This window comes from Mustela lutreola, chromosome X, assembly GCF_030435805.1.
Source record: "Mustela lutreola isolate mMusLut2 chromosome X, mMusLut2.pri, whole genome shotgun sequence".
Taxonomy (NCBI): Eukaryota; Metazoa; Chordata; class Mammalia; order Carnivora; family Mustelidae; genus Mustela; species Mustela lutreola.
The window spans coordinates 39,589,517-39,607,815 of record NC_081308.1 but is presented as its reverse complement, the minus strand read 5'-3'; the positions used below and the strand labels follow the sequence as shown (position 1 = coordinate 39,607,815).

Sequence of the window (18,299 nt, the reverse complement as noted above, 5' to 3'; positions counted from 1 at the left end):
ATAAGGACATGCACATGGCCAGAGATGTAGGCAAAACTGATATAAGTAACAGAACTGATGGAGACCTTAAATCAGTGATCATAAAGATACTCACCTGAACTTGAGAAAGAATGGAAGACATCAGTGAGACCCCTACCACATAAATAAAGGAGTTATAAAAGAATCGAAGATGCAGAGTGCAGTAAGTGAGATTAGAAACATGCTTGATGCAATGAACAGCAGGCTGGAAGACATAAAGGAATAAATTAATGTCCGAAAAAACAAAGTAAAGGAAAGCGATGAAGCTGAACAAAAAAGAAAAAGAAGAATTATATAAAACAAGAAAAGACTTAAGGAACTCAGTGACTCCATCAAACACAGTAACATTTGTATCATAGGAGTCCCAGAGAGAGAGAAAAGAGGGCAGGAAACTTATATGAAGAAATAATAGTTGAAAACTTCACCTTACCTGGGGAAGGAAACAGCTATCCAGATCCAGGAAGCACAGAGAAGTCCCATTAAAGTCAACAAAAGCAGACTCACACCAAAAAATGTAACTAAACTGACAAAGTGCAGTAATAAGGAAAAAAATTTAAAAGCAGCAAGACAAAAGAAGACAGTTACTTGTAACAGAAAACCCATAAGGCTATCAGCTCATTTTTCAGCAGAAAACTCTCCAAGCCAAAAAGGACTGGTAGGATATATTCAAAGCACTGAGTAGGAAAAATGTGCAGTCAAGAATACTCATCTAGCAAGGCTAACGTTCAGAATAGAAGGAGAGATGAAGAGTTTCACAGACAAACAAAAACTAAAAGAGTTTGTGACCACTAAGCCAGCCCAGCAAAAAATACTAAATGGGGACTCTGTGAGTGGAAAAGAAAAACCAAAAGTTACAGTATGAAAGTAGGAAACACAAAAGCAGTAAAAATGAGTATTTCTGTTAAAAAAAAAAATCAGTCAAAGAACACACAAAATAAAAGGATATAAAATAACAACATATACCTAAAACATGGGGAGAACAGGAGTAAAGAACAGGTTCAAACTTAAACAGCCATCAAGTTAATAGACACTACTATAAGCAGATGATGTAATATACAACCCAGCGGTAACTACAAATCAAAGAATAATAGATATGCAAAGAACTAAGAGAAAGAAATCCAAGTAAGTCACTAAATCACTAAGGAAAACCAGAAAACCATGAAAGAATCATAAGGATCAGAGAAAATCTCTAGTAACAACCACAACACAAGTAATAAACTGGCAATAAACACATATCAATAATTACTTTGAATGAAAATGGAATAAACGGCCCAATCAAAAGACAAAGGGTAAAAGAATGGCTTAAAAAAACAAGATCTGTCTATATGCTGCCTAGAAGAAACTGGTTTTAGACCTAAAGACACAGGCAGACTGAAAGTAAGGGGATGGAAAAACATTTATCACGCAAATGGTTGTCAAAAGAAAGCCTGCCTAGCAATACTTATATCAAATAAACTAGACTTTAAAACAAAGACTGTAATGAGAGGCAAAGAGAGACACTTTATAATAATAAAGGGGACAATCCAAAAAGAAAATAAATTATAAATATTTATGCACCCAACATGGGAGCACCCAAATACATAACACAATAATAAACAGAAAAGAACTAATCCATAATAATACGATAATAGTAGGGGACTTAACACCACACTTGTATCAATGACCAGATCAACTGAAGAGAAAAACAAAAAGGAAACCATGGTACAAGATGGATTTAACAGATACATTCCAAACCTTCCATCCTAAAACAGCAGAATATACATTCTTTTCAAGTGCACATGGGACATTTTCCAGAATAGATTACATATTATGCCACAAAACAGGACACAACAAAATCAAGAAGATCAAAATCATACCATACCCTTTTTCTGACCCTAACACTATCAAACTAGAAGTCAATCACGGGAAAAAATCTGCAAAGGCCAGCAATATACGGAGGTTAAATAACCTGATACTAAATAACGGATGGGTCAACCAGGAAATCAAAGAAATTTAAAAAAAAAAAAAAAATGGAAGCAAATGAAAATAAAACACAAAGGTCCAAAACCCTTGGAATGCAGCAAAAGTGGGTTCTAAGAGGGAAGTATACAACAATACAGACCTACTTCATGAAGCAAGAAAAGTCTCAAACAACCTAACCTTATACCTAAAGGACCTATAAAAAGAACCACAAATGAAGCCTAAAGCCAGTAGATGGAAGGAAATAATAAAGATAAGAGCAAAAATAAATGATACAGAAATGAGAAACACAACAAAAATCAATGAAACGAGGAGCTGGTTCTTGGAAAAAAAAAAAACAAACAGATAAAATTAATACACCTCTACTCAGACTTATCAAAAAGAAAAGAAAAAGGACCAAATAAAAACACAAATGAGGCAGGTAAAATAACAACCAACACCATAGAAATACAAACAATTTTAAGACTATTATAATGAAAAACTATATGTCAACAAACTGGACAACCTAGAAGAAATGGATAAATTCCTAGAAACATAAATTACCAAAACTAAAAACAGGAACAGAAAAAAAAGACTGATAACTGGCAAAGAAACAGAATAAATAATCAAAAAACTCCCAAAAAACAAAGGTCCAGAACCAGATGGCTTTTATAGGTGAATTCTACCAAACATTTAAAGAGTTAATACCTATTCTCCTCAAACAATCCCCCACCCCCCAAAGAAAGAAAGAAAAGAAAAGGAAGGAAATCTTCCACATTCATTCTATGAGGGCAGCATTACCCAGATACCAAAATCAGATGAAGACACACACAAAAAACAGAAATACAGGCCAATATTTCCGATGAAAACAGATGCAAAAATCCTCAACAAAACACTAGCAACCCAAATTCAACAATACATTAAAAAAAATCATTCACCAAGATCAAGTGGGATTTATTCCTGGGTTGGAAGGGTGGTTCAATATTTGCAAATCAATCAACGGGATAACACCAACTAACAAGAGAATACGAAAGAACTACAGGATCACTTCAAAAGACACAGAAAAAGCATTTGATAAAGCACAACATCCACTCATGATTTTTTAAAAAAAAAACATCTCTAAAAAGCAGGTTTAGAGGAATACCTCACTATAACGAAGGCCATACATGAAAAAAAAAAAAAAAAAACCCACACTTAATATCATACTAAATGGGGAAAAACTAAGAGCTTTATTTCTATAATTAGAATAAGACAGGTATGTCCACTCTCACCACTTTCATTCAACACAGACTGGAAGTCCTACTCACAGGAACCAGACAACAAAAACAAAGGTATCCCAATTGGCAAGGAAGAAGTCAAACGTTCGCTATTTGCAGATTACCTGATGTATAGGAAACCTGAAAGAATCCACAAAAAAACTGCCAGAATTGATAAACAAATTCAGTAAAGTTACAGGATAACAAAATCAATGTACAGAAATCTGTTTCATTTCTATACAGCAAACAAATCATTTGAACAACGAAGCAGCAGAAAGAGAAATTAAGGAATCAATCCCACTTACGTCTGCACCCAAAGCAAGATACCTAGGTATAAACCTAACCAAAGAAGTGAAAGACCTGTACTATGAAAACTATAAAACAGCAAAGAAACCGAAGATGACACAAAGAAATGGGAAGACATTCCATGCTCATGTACTGGAAGAACAAAAATTGTTAAAATGCCTATACCACGCAAAGCAATGCACACAATTAAAGCAATCCCTATCAAAACGCCAGCACCATTTTTACAGAGCTAGAACAAACAATCCTAACATTTGCATGGAACCACAAAAGACCCTGAATAACCAGAGCAACCTTGAAAAAGAAAAGCTGGGGCACCTGGGTGGCTCAGTAAGTTAAGCCTCTGCCTTCAGCTCAGGTCATGATCTCGGGGTCCTGGGATCGAGCCCCACAACAGGCTCTCTGCTCAGCAGGGGGCCTGCCCTCCCTTTCTCTCTGCCTGCCTCTCTGCCTGCTTGTGATCTCTCTCTCGTTCTGTCAAATAAATAAATAAAATCTTAAAAAAAAAAAAAAAACACAGCTTTAAAAAAAAAAAAAAGAAAAGAAAAGCTGAAGGCATCACAATTATAGACTTCAAGATATATTACAAAGCTGCAATAATCAAAACACTATAGTACTGGGACAAAAACAGACACACAGATCAATAGAACAGAACAGAACAGAAAACCCAGAAATGGACCAGTTACATGGCCAATTAATCTTCAACAAAGCAGGAAACAATAGCCACTGGGAAAAAAAAGACAGTCTCTTCAACAAATGGAACTGGGAAAACTGAACAACATGCAAAAAAAAAAAAAAAAAAAAAAAGGAACTAGGATCATTCTCTTTCATCATATACAAAAATAAACTCAAAGTGGATTAAAGACCTAAAAGTGAGATCTGAAACCATAAAAGTCCTTGAAGAAAGCACAGGCAGTAATTTCTTTGACATCAGCCATAGCAACTTTTTTCTAGATAGGTCTCCTAACGCAAGGGAAAGAAAAGTAAAAATGAGCTATTGGGACTGCAGCAAAACAAAAAGCTCTGCACAGCAAAGGAAACAATCATCAAAACTATAAGGCAACCTACAGAATGGGAGAAGATATTTGCAAAGGACATATCTGGTAAAGGGTTAATATGCAAACTATACAAAGATCTTATACCATAGCCACTCTAAACACAAATAATCCAATTAAAAAATGGGCAGAAGACATGAATAGAAACTTTTCCAATGAAGACATGTAAGTAGCCAAAAGACACACGAAAAGATGCTCGGCATCACTCATCATCAGGGAAATGCAAATCAAAACTACAGTATCACCTCAAACCTGTCAGAATGGCTAAAATCAGCAACACAAGAAACAACAGGTATTGGTAAGGATGTGGTTAAACAAGAAACCTCTTGTACTGGTGGCGGATATGCAAACTGGTGCAGACACTGGAAAACAGTATGGAAGTTCCTCAGGAAGTTAAAAATAGAACTACCCTATGATCTAGTAATTGCACTACTGGGTACTGACCCAAAGAATACAACTAATTCAAAGGGATACATGCGCCCCTGTGTTTATAGCAACATTATCTATAATAGCTGAATTATCAAAACAGCCCAAGTGTGCATCAACTGATGAATGAAGCAGATGTGTGCGTGGGTGTGTGTGTGGGTGTGTGTGTGTGTATATAATGGAATATTATTCAGCCATAAAAGAACGAAATCTTGCCATTTGCTATGATGTGGATGGAGCTAGAGAGTATTATGCTAAGTGAAATAAGTGAGTCAGAAAAAGCCAAACACCAGATGATTTCACTCATATGTGGAATTTAAGAAACAAAAGAGCAAAGGCAAACCAAGAAACAGACTTAACCTTAGAAAACAAACTGATAGTTACCAGAAGGAAGGTCGAGGGAATAGGCTAAATAGGTATGGGGATTAAGGAGTGCATCTGTTGTGATGGGCACTGGGTAATGAATGGGAAGTGTTGAATCACTATATCGTACTCTGAAACTAATATCACACTGTATGCTGACTAACTGGAATTTAAATAAAAACATTAAAAAATAACTGATATAACTTTCCAAGAATAATTCTTAATATATTTACTTGGACAGATGACGTTATATGGAGGAACAAAATTAACTTTATTTAGGGAAGGTATGATAATATACACAGAAACCTGAGAATCTGATTTTTAGATCTAGTAAGAACAGATGTGTGGGAGATGGCAACCCATTAAAATTATCTGTACCTAAACAGACGTACCATATCATCCAGCAATTCCACTTGTCTGTATATTTTCAAAGGAAAGAAAACCATATCTGAAAACAGATCTCAAAACCACATCTCAAAGAGATATCTGTATTCCCGTGTGCAATGCAGCATTACAGACAACAGCGAAGGTATGGAAACAACGTTTAAGTATCTGTCAAAAGATGGATCAAGAAAAGTGCACCTAGGTGGCTCAGTTAGTTAAGCATCTGCATTTGGGTCAGTTCATGATCCTGGGGTCCTGGGACTGGACCCCACGAGCTCCCTGCTCAGTGAGGAGTCTCCTTCTCCATGCCCTTTCCCCTTCTTGTACTCCCTCTCTCAAATAAATAAAAATCTTAAAAAAAAAAAAAAAAAGATCAAGAAAATGTGATATATAAATATAATGGACTAGTATTTCAGTGTTAAAAAAGGAAATCCTGTCATATACAACAAGACGGATAAACGTGGAAGGCATTATGCTACGTGAAATAAGCCAGACAGAGAAAGACAAACAGTGTTTGATATCATATATGTGTAGGACCTCAGGGGAGAGGGCATATATGAGGTGATGGGTGTGTTAATTAACTTGATGGGAGAAAACCTTTCACTATATGTATGTATATCAAATCACACACTGTGCAGTCTATCTTAATTTTATTTGCCAATTACACTTCAATAAAGCTGAAAAATAACCCAAGCCAGATTTATGATGAAATTTAACCAAAAAAATTTTAAAGAAACAAACAAAAAAAATACCCTACACTTCCATTTCTACAATAGGCCTCCTTTTTGTCTTTCAAACATAAATTCAGTACCACAAAGCCACTATAGTTGGTAACACCTCTTTATTAGAATGACCCAGCAACACACATGAACTCCACTCCATCAGCCCCAACTGACTTTTATCACTGGCTCCTTCTCTCCACTCAGGACTCAGCCCAAGTAACTCTTATTCAGAGAGGCCTACCTTAATCACTCCTGTTAAAATAAGTATTCCCTCACTTTTGTCTTAATCATGGTCTTCCTGTATAATCCTACGAAGGTAATGTGAGGACAGGGCCCTCAGGGTTTATAAAGCGATAGTAAATTATTTCTACATTTATTAACAGAAGACTTTCTATATAAAGAAACTTTCACTGAACTATTTGGTTACCTAGCAGTAGCCACTAACCATGAATGACTACTTAAATTTACATTTTAAAATTCTATATTCATAAATATAGTCATATAAATCAGCTGTAAGTAACATTCTATAGCTAGGTAGAGAGGGAGGCATTTTTGCTTTTCTTAAATTTTTACCTGAAAATGAACACCCTTGTTGTAAGTACTGGAATAGGGATTTTTCAATCTTTTCATATGCTTACAGTATCATCTTTTGTCATCTAATAATTATATACTCTGCCATAAATTCTGTTCTCATCATTTTGTTTTGTTTAATCTTAACAGGAACTAAAATTTACCAAATGAATGAATCAATGGAGGGAGGGCCCTGTCCCCACAGTACCTTCACAAGATTAAAAGATCAATGCCAACAACTTCTCATCAGAAACAATGAAAGCCAGAAGACAATGGAATATAAATTTCAAAGTGATCAAATAACAAAACAGAATTCCATGACCAGCAAAAACTCTCATTAAAAATAAAGGTGAGGGGCGCCTGGGTGGCTCAGTGGGTTAAGGCCTCTGCCTTCAGCTCAAGTCATGATCCCAGGGTCCTAGGATCGAGCCCTGCATCGTGCTCTCTGCTCAGCGGGGAGCCGGCTTCCTCCTCTCTCTCTGCCTGCCTCTCGGCCTACTTGTGGTCTCTGTCAAATAAATAAATAAAATCTTAAAAAAATAAATAAATAAACAAATAAAGGTGAGAGGGCACCTGGGTGGCTCAACTGGTTAAGCATCTGCCTTCAACTCACGTCATGATCCCAGGGTCCTGGGACAGCGTCCTACCTCAGGCTCCCTGCTCTTCAGGGAGCCTGCTTCTCCCTCTGCCTCTGCCTCTGCATGTCTCATGAATAAATAAATAAAATCTTTAAAAAAATAAATAAAGGGGCACCTGGGTGGCTCAGTGGGTTAAAGCCTCTGCCTTCGGCTCGGGTCATGATCCCAGGGTTGTGGGATCGAGTCCCGCATCAGGGTCTCTGCTTAGCAGGGAGCCTGTTTCCTCCTCTCTCTCTCTCTCTCTCTCTCTTTCTGCCTGCCTCTCTGCCTACTTGTGATTTCTGTCAAATAAATAAAATCTTTAAAATTTAATAAATAAAGAAAGAATTATTTTATTTGTGAGAATGGGGCGCCTGGGAAGCTCAGTCAGTTAAGCACCCAACTCTTGGTTTTGGCTCAGATCGTGATCTCAGGGTCGTGAAATCAAGCCCTATGTCCAACTCCAAACTAGGCCTGGAGCCTGCTTCAGATTTCTCTTTCTCCCCCTTGAACCCTCTCCCCCCTCAAAAAACTAAATAAAAAAGTAAAAACTAAAAGTGAGAAAACCTCTGCTTCAGCTAGTAACAGACCAGTAATCTCACTAAGAACTAGAAAATTTTAGGGGAAAAAGAAAATCAGAACTTCTCATTTTGAAGGCAGCAGAGAGCACTGAAGTAGTAACAGAAGGAGCGAAGTCTCCATGGAAAGAACAACTCTGGAGAGGGAGTTGAGTTTTGTAGCCTCTTTAACCTTGGCACCTTTGCTGATTTGGCAAAAATCAGCAGTTGGCAAGAGGCTAGGATTAACACTGGCAGGTGAAGACTCTGATCCGCAAGGTAATGAAATTCTCACATGCATCTTCTCAAGGTGGATAAAATCCCTAGATTAGTAGGGTATCCAAACCTGAGTGTGCATAAAGTCTTACTCAGTGGGCACACACCCATGTGTGTTTTGGGGGGGAAGGAGAGCAGATGAAGTGTCCAGGAATCCTGGCACCCCTGGTACCACTCATGGTAGCCCTGAAACTAAACACACCTTACAAAAATAGATGTACAAATATAACAGTATTTTTCCCCAAAAAGTAGTTTTAAATTTATATTTGGGGTAAACTCTGATTACTTAATATTTTACTCTCATACCAACTTATAATGGATTTTCCATCCCACTGCCAAGAATAAATGTCTATGTGTTACATCTTTTATCACACAACTTAGCAAAATCTTCCATACACAAAACCAAAATGTTCTAAAATTAAACTGAAAAGGCTTTTTCAAGTACAGCAAACATAAAAGGACTGAGATCAAGAGGTGACTCTACTATGCCTTTCAAATGGTGACACATGGAAGGAATATTTTAATCTTAAGAAAAAGTAAAACTAAAACAATGCATTATAACAACTATCTATGAATGTTCTGCAAAAAACTAGGCATTCTACATCAAGAGTTAGGAGAAATCTTAAATATAGTCATTAAAGGCTGCAGATAGTTCAGGTTTGGAGACAAACATATCAAATGAAACTTTCTAATATACAGCAAGTACTGTTTCACTACGTAAAATCTTAATCACATTTAATGCATATAAAATATGTGAAGGAGATAATGCTCAGAATCCCATTAAATTGTATGTATGTCTGACTTCACTTACAATGATACAGGTGATCACTTTTAAGTAAGGTAAGTTAAAACACTTACCTGGGTTTCATATAAGTGGGCAATGTGAAACTGAACTGCAAAGATGATGGAAAAAAAATCAATACCAATATAATAGTGTTTGGGGTAAATTAAGTAATAATATAAAATGTCAAACATAAGCACAATCTACACTATAGAGATTAAATAATGAGACATAACTTTTATTTTTAATAAAACATTATACAAGCAAACACACTAAAGAACATGAACATAAGACGCCACATATGCCACATGTTGGTGGCACTGTTGGTCACTATCAAATTTTGTCAGTATAATTATTACAATTTACATTAAAATCTATAGCAAGTTGACTACACTTCTTACAAAGTTCAAAACTGCAAGATGAAGCAAACAGAGAAAACTCCTATAATCTATGCATTTCAAAACACGGTATTTAAACACTGAGTTCCAAGTCAATAATATAGTAAAGTCAATATTTGATTTAGAAAAAAAAATATATATATAAACCAAAGAAAGCCTCTAATTCCTTATACCACATTTCATAACAACATTTATAAAGAAGTCATGAAGCAGGATGATGCTCATAATATCACACAGAGGAAATGAGTTGTTGCATTTCTCTATCAGTTCTTCAGAATTATTTAAAAAAAAAAAAAAAGCCAAAAACCACTTAAAAGGCAAGAATAGTAACAGTCCCAAGATGAACAAATATGTCTGGAAAATCAAGTAAGAATATAGTTCATCTTTTGTTTGCAGCTCTCCATACTTCATCACCAAAGTATGAATGATTCAACAAAAGCCAACAATGAACCAGGAATCAAAACTGGATTCTAGCTACTACAATACTGTTTCATTCTTCAATGACAACTCTTTTTTTTTTTTTTTTTAATGTTCTATCTACCTGGATTTCAGGAGTCTGGGAGCCTTTCAAATTTATATGCAAAAATGTTTGTGTGGATCCTTGAAAATAAGTTCCACAGGACTACCATCAAGTATTCACTGCTGAATGCACCATGAACTAACTCTGTCAGTGATTCCTCTAACTGTAAGATGCACCTGGGAAGCCTGTTAAAAATAGAGATTCCTGGGACACCTGGGTAGCTCAGTTGGTTGAGCTGCTGCCTTCAGCTCAGGTCATGATCCCAGCGTCCTGGGATCGAGTCCCACATTGGGCTCCTTGCTCGGCAGGGAGTCTGCTTCTCCCTCTGTCTCTGCCTGCCATTCTGTCTCCTGTACTCGCTCTCTCTCTGACAAATAAATAAAATCTTAAAAAAATAATAATAATAGAGATTCCTGAGATTATGATTCAGTGTGCCTGGAACATGCCCTGCAAAGTCGCCTTTTTAATCAGTTCTGCAACAGACTCTTATACCTGTTCCCTAGACTAATATCTGGGAAGAACTAAACTAAGTAACCATAAAGAACAAAACAAATGAAATACTTAATGAACTTTAAAATCAAACATTTTTAGATCAAAAGTAAAACTGCATCTTTCCATAAATAATTGTTAAATATTACACATTAGCTAATCAGAGATGAAGCAAAATAAAAATATCTTTAGAAGATGAAATCAGCTTTTTGTGAACGATGCATAAAAATAATAATAAAAGTTCTACATATATAGATAAACTTGCTGTATCTGTTGAGGGCTTTTCTTATTTTCCATCCCCCTTTTCCAACACAGTTCTCCCTTCAGATTCCAGTCCCAAATTTTACCTCACTACATCAATGGAGAGAGACTGGGTTACAGGTTAAGAGAATGAGAAAGAGATGGAAAACTCTATTCTCATCTTCCCCAATCTTCTTACTTCTCGAATTAATGTGAAAAGGAAGAAAAGAACAGCAACTAGCTAGCATCCTACCATCACCCCAAACTTCCTCCTAGCTCAGTCCCTTGCCCCTCTGTCTAGGGCTTTCCTATGCAATGAATTACTAAATCCAATGTCATCTTTTGTAATGTGAAAACCACTACATATTTAAATCCTTCGAAGTCCTCTTCAAGTGGAACATAACCATACAACTAAGAAAAAACTCCACTTGGCACGTCTCAATTAGAAGAGGAAATGGTTAACAAATATTGCTTTAAAATGTTCTGAAATGAACTTTATTCAGAAATTATACATTATTTTTAGAATTAAAAGAATTAATTAAATCTAGAGGAAACAATTTTATCCCAAGGGGACATCATATAATAAAGTCTCACCACGCCACGATTCTACTTTTTAAAACACCAACTGTAATTAACCCCTCTTAAAAAGTTCTAGAAGCAGTAAGTATATATACTTACTTTTTAATTGCATCAATGAATTGTGCCATAAGATAAAAATATCTCATATAGACATTTTTTAAAAGCTTACTTTCCTTTCTATAACCTTCTGATCTTTGCAGTATCACAAGTAATATGTAAGATTTCAAAGAACAGTCAAGGTCTCTGGCATGCACAAATAGGTGATGATGTTAAAAATTCAAAGAGAAATAAGCTTTGCAAAGATAGTAAGAGCCTGGTACTTCAATAGTAATAATACCTGGCTGAAAGTACATCGTCTACATTTGTTAGTGCTCTGTAAGACATCAGCCATTATTGTGGTTATCATGTAATCACACAGAGACAGCCTAAAATAAACTACCCAAATCAACTGAATTATAATGGCCTAATGTCTCTAAATAAAGCACATTCCCTTCCATCACAGTAACCAGCCTTGTAGCACAGAAAGTCCTGAAACCAGGCAAACTCCTCAGTCCTAGGAAAAACAGGATGTTGGTCACCCTCCCTCCTATTTCCTTTCTCAACAACCAACAGAGATAGAGACAGAGTAAACTTAAAGATGTATTCATTATGGTTCAAATCATCCTCTTCATGTTCAACAGGTAGTTTTCTGTCCAACGGTGCTCATTCTACAGATGTAGGTGCTCTCCCCTCAAGCAAGAGCAATGACTTACAACTGAGATTTAACTTCAACAGGACAGAATAAAGTGAGGATGAGGATTTACCAAAATATTTAGTTTGGCATTTATGAAACATCGCTCTGAAGTTATCATTCAAACTGACATATTAGTCAGTTACGAGACTTTGCTTTAAGATACTAGATATAATCAATCAAATGAAAAGGAGCTGTTTTCTCATTCCTATATAATTAAGGAAATATAAATTAACATTTCAGTAAGTTAAATTCTAATCTAATCTCATCTTAGAAACTAAAATATTGCTGCACTTGTTACCTTCCCAACATTTGTTCTGCCAATACACTGATCAGTTTCATTTTAAGAAAACAGAAATCTTTTATGTTTTCTCAGAAAACTGCCTCTAGTAGTAAGAGATAATTGGTCTGGTTTAGATGATGATTTCATTCAAACCAGGTCTTAATTCATGTAATATCAAGTTACATCCTAATTTCTATAGCCTTTTTCATGTACTCCATCATTTTCTTAGGCATTTTTAACACTGACACTACTTTTCACTTAATGGCATTCTCTAGCGTTAGAACATGAGTCACTCAGAGCAAAATACCTAGAATCCTTTGACCTGAAATTTTCATTAAGAATGATTCAATTTTTTATACCCATTTTTCAAGAAAGTTTTAAAGAAATCCAGCTTGAACTCAATGAATATCCTTAAAACTTTTATTGGCTGCTTTACACTAAATATGCCAACACATACTTATTGATGAACACATCATAATCAAACCAAACTGCTTCTGGAAAGAAACACACACAGAAGCAGAAAATAACTGCCTGGGGGAAAAAAGAAAAAAAACAAAAAACAAAAATACAACAACAAACAAAACAAACAACCCACTGCAGCAGAAGATGTTTTTCACACACATTCCTTTTTAATTAATTGAAAACTGTCGCTTCAAACTTTATATATATGTAAAATTACAATAAAAAACAAAGAATGGATTCATAATTATCAATCATTTTTTTAATACCACACAGCAGGAATCAGTCAGCTAATCACTTAAGAATCTTTGCATATTCATTTTTCCTAAAAGACTGGTAAACCCCATTTTTAATCCCCCAATTCATCTACAATATAATTAATGCACAAATAATCAATTTTGTTCATTAGTACAGACAATTTTAATTCAACAATGCAGTTCACTGGCATATCTATTTTAGACACAAGCTTTTCACAATAATTGGTCTCACATGTTCCATTTGTACAAGTAGCCATGGCAACCAATACAGTTAGATCCAACAATTTGAGAAGAAAAATTACACAGGACCTTATCACTAGCATCACTATCAACATCATCATCATTACTACTATTTGCCATGAGGTGATCTGAATACATGTAGAAAACTATTACTTAAAAATACTTACTTTCAGCATTGGACAAAGTGCAGGGATTGCAGTCAACCAAAGCTAACTGAAAATGCTGCAAGAAGAGATGAGAAAATCAGTGCACTAAATTCAGTCATATAAATGTGTCTTAATTTTCAGGTATAAAAAGTTTAACATAATCATGAAACTACGCTATGCAAATAGAACATACTGGACAACCAACTAGAATCACTTTGTACATTTATTGCTGATAACAGGCTGCTGGGTTACTTTCTTGGGACAGCTGAGAATGTAGAATTAAAAACTTTATCAAATTATCCTATGTATAACTGTTTTTATGAAACTTCAAGTAAACAGTATCAGCTATAGAGCAGTTTAAATAGCTTAATCATTACTTTAAAAACAAAGTAAAAGTTTAATGGTATTAATGTCAGAACACCACTGTTTATCTCAAAATGAGACATGAACTTCAGAAACAAATGAAATATATGACAATATAAGGCTAACACTATCTACCCTTATTGATTCTCCAATAATCATTTTATCTGGTGCTTTAAGATTTTATTTATTTGTTAGAGAGAGAGGGAGAGAGAACAAGCAGGGGGAGGGAAAAGGAGAAGCAGACTCCCCACTGAGCAGGGAGTCTGCCGCAGGGCTTGATCCCAGAATCCTGAGTTCATGACCCTAGTCGAAGGCAGATGCTTAACCAACTAAGCCACCCAGGGGCCCCTGTACTTGGTGCCTTTTAAAACTACTTGAAATAGTACCAGGAATGCATCAAATAGCCTATCTCGAAGTTCATCTATGAAATATAATTATCTTTTTAGAATGCACCTACTATTCTTTGTGTAGACAATATTAAACCACTAACTTTACAATATCCATGTATAATAACATCATTATCAGCCTCACCAAAAAAATACATGTATAACACTAATTTCTAAGAATACAAATCACAATCAAGAACACGGGGTAACATTTGACATCTACTTTATCAACATTAAACCTAGTATATAAACTAAGAAAAAAAAAGAAACAAGTACTAGAGTTGGTATAAAATCCTTAGGATTAAAAAAAAGTACATCTCTCTGAACTCTTCTAAAAATTATTTCCATACATGTATATTCAAATTTTCTGAGTCCCTACAAGATTTTAGCATTAAAAGTAATAACCACCCAGAGTGTAAACCCATTTCAAAAAATTGACCACAGGGGCGCCTAGATGGCTCAGTGGGTTAAAGCCTCTGCCTTTGGCTCAGGTCATTTTGGCTCAGGTCATGATCCCAGGGTCCTGGGATTGAGCCCCGCATCGGAGTCTCTGCTCATCGGGGAGCCTGCTGCCTCCTCTCTCTCTCTGCCTGCCTCTCTGCCTACTTGTGATCTCTGTCAAATAAATAAAAATAAAAATCTTTAAAAAAAAAAAAAAGTTGACCACAATAAGCTCACTCCTATCCACAATCCAAATAGCTAAATAGTTGTATTTTTTATAACTACTGGACAAACTGAAAAAGACTTTATCAAGAGAAAGAATGATTAGCAAGTTTTCAGTACTGTATTTCAATACAGAATGAACAAAACTGCACTTGGTCAACGAGAACCCTCAATTAACAAAAATAAACTAATGTCAGCTACCGGTGTTAAAGTAAAAGGAAGGTTAGAAGGAACTGTTTGGTATGAACACAGTAGCTATCATATTCCTTCACAAATGTGTTATGTGCAAGCATGAGGCTGGCCTACATTTGCAGTACTCTTTAAAATTTAAGGGCTGTAATATTCTGAATGGGAAAACCACTAACAAAAAATGACTATGACCCTTAAGTAGTAAATATTTAATTCATTTAACAAATGTTTGTCAAGTTATCTATAATGCCCTTAGGACAATGCAGGCACTAGAAATACAATGGTCAACGAAACAAAAGTGAAACTTATTTGGCATGGCTGACTAAGTTAAAAAAAATAATTCCAACATCTGAACACTTTAAGAACTGCTTTTATTAAAAAGAAACAAAACAACAAAGAACTGCATTTATTCTGCCTTGGCCTACTAAGCAGACTGTATATACGCTCAAACAACCCTTTAATGTGCTATCACAGCAACAGAAACCAGACTATTTAACTGAGTATTTGTATACTTGAATCAAATATAACACTGTGTATCAACTCTATCTCAATAAAGAAAATAAAAAGTGAGCATTATGAAAGCAAAGCTTGCTTTATAACCACTTGCCTTCCCCTGGGCAAAAACAGCAGCACAGTAGCCACACATTCAGATTGTACTACACTTCTGAGTCTAATTTATCCCATCGGCATACATAAAGAAGAGAAGACACTTTTCCTAACTGAGCCATCAAAGGATACAAACTGACCTGCAAAGAAAGACTTCAAGATGGCAGTATTTAAGTTTTACCATTACAAAGACATCTCACAAAGAGCAGAGAGATGCATAATTCGAATTGCCTAGACTACACTTCATCTATCAATATGCAAAGCCCTGCAATGAAACCTGGCAGAAGCAATTCTGGACCATGTTATATGTAAGTATTAATCAATCTTAAAAGCACCAATGAAGCCAGTGATGTACCTTTTCAAATCCACAACATCATGAAATATTGAGTATTTCCAAACAGTGACAATATAGAAAAATTACCTGGCAACAGAAATATATTCAAAAACATACATGTGAAAATGAAGGAACTTATAGAATAATTACTAAGTATAAGAAACTAAGAAAAGCCACATAAAACTACCCCATAAAAAGAAAAACAATGATACACTTCCAATAAACTGAAGGGAAATGAAAGACTGGGGTGGGGAGAACATGACCTCAGAGTTTCTTTTTCATATCTAAACCAGATGTAAAATAGATATACCTATTAACATATAAGCCAGCAGAAATGACTATCAATTATAATAATCAGCCCTGAGATCTGAAAATACCATGGTAAAATATCCAGCACCCATCCGTGCAAACCAACAGAAGAATCTAAGAAACACCTGCACCTCGCACGGAAATACTTCAGTAATGAAACTGACTACTGCTGTGTGGAATAGTTATCATGCGGTAGAGGCTTCTGCAGTTCAAAGACTATATACAAACCTCAAGGCAGAAAACATTCTACAGAAAATTAATTTCCAAGCAAGATTTACCTAACATATTTTTTTAATGTTATGGCAATTTTCTTTTTATAGAGCACTTCTGGTCCAATTTAACAAAAAGGATCTATTCATAAAAATTTCTGTTGACATCTTAATTACCAAAGTCACCTTTTGTTTTAAAAGCTTTTGATTTGTTCAATATTTCAAAATAACTTCATAGCATTTTGCTTTATATAGATTAAGGAACCTGATTTCTAACTGGAGGAGGACAATCTATATTCATGTAATTAACACATAAAACTGAGATTTCAAGACTTTCTTTTCAAATTGTTTAAGAGTTCTAGCTGTATAGTCTGTGATTATCTCACAAATCTTTTCAATTGTAGAACCCTTCAACTATATTCCCAATCCTGAAGACAAGCAGTGATAAAACTTTTTTTGTGGTAATTAACAAATTACTTATGTGTGTGTAAGTTATTAAAATTTATAAGTTATTAAAATTTAGAGCAATGTTTGGATTCGAGATTCAATCTTGGATGTTCTGACTCAGTGGGCTAGGGATAACACCCTGTAAACCAAAAAAAAAGCTTCTACGAGTTACTCCTATGCACAATCAGGGTTAAATGCCACTATTTTAGTTTTTAAATTGTGTACTTGCTCCCCAAAACTTTACTTCAGACTATGCAGACGAGGTGGGTGTAGTCGATACTGTCGTCTCTATTTAATTAGTGTAGACACAGTCTTTTAGAAGTTTAAAAGACAATTCCATAATGTAACCCAAAGGGTGTAAATGAGGGAAAAAAGAAAAGAGGTACTTCAGGCTGAGGAAACAAGTTATTTTTACACAACACTTACGAAAGAGGGTTTTATGGATCATTTTAAGAAAGAAGAGGGAAGAGAGGTTGTGTACTCTTCCAAGTCAAGTGGTTCTTTTCCTTTTCATTGTTACAGATTGCCACAATGAATTAAAACCAACAACTTCATTCCTAAACCTAATAGTCTATGATAAATGGATGAGACTAGGGAAAGGTCCTGGGATGTGATAGTACTTCAAGGATTCGGTCTCTGAAAGTGAGATACAGAACTAGAAGTAGAAAGTTCTGGTAGGGTGTTATGAGTCATACTGCTGGATAAGCTGATCTGGTTGAGGTTCTTTCAAAGCCCTCAAACTCAAGTTCTTCTGATTCTCTGTAATACAAGATTATTACGACTGTTTTGAAGAGAAACTCTACTGCATGCCAGTAACTAATAGCTAATGGATCCTGGCAATCTTCAGTTAAAAAAGAAGTCTCCAATCTGGAGTCCTCTAAAAGTATCCTTAACAAGGAAGTAAAAGAAAAGACACCATATACTGAAGATGTTCAAAATCTTATTTTCTTTTCACAGTCCTTCTTTATGGCTCCAGACTTCTGTCGGTCTATACAACATCTGACATGCCTCAGGTACTTCCATCTCAACTACTCCCAAAGTACTTATTGCCACTCAGAGTCTTTCCACCTCCCAATCCCAAAACCTGCTGCTACTTTATCACTTACTTTAGTTAACAGAAAAATGAATTAAGTCAATAAATGAGGAATTTGTTTCCACACTGAATCAGTTAATAAATTAACCCTTA

At 35.4% G+C, this 18,299-nt stretch overlaps 1 protein-coding gene across 14 annotated transcripts in view; it reads right to left on the bottom strand.

Annotated features, from left to right (window-relative positions):
• Positions 1 to 18,299, bottom strand: part of KDM6A (lysine demethylase 6A) — a 204,005-nt gene that overhangs the window by 69,343 nt on the left and 116,363 nt on the right. For all 14 annotated transcript variants that reach the window (XR_009350033.1, XM_059158348.1, XM_059158349.1 and 11 more), the window contains 2 exons: positions 13,629 to 13,683; positions 9,344 to 9,378 (listed from right to left, as the gene is read on the bottom strand). Coding sequence is in view for 12 of the 14 variants with exons in the window: in XM_059158348.1 (XP_059014331.1) it covers positions 9,344 to 9,378; positions 13,629 to 13,683 (90 nt within the window). In the remaining 2 variants the exon portion in view is untranslated. The remainder of the gene's footprint in view (positions 1 to 9,343; positions 9,379 to 13,628; positions 13,684 to 18,299) is intronic.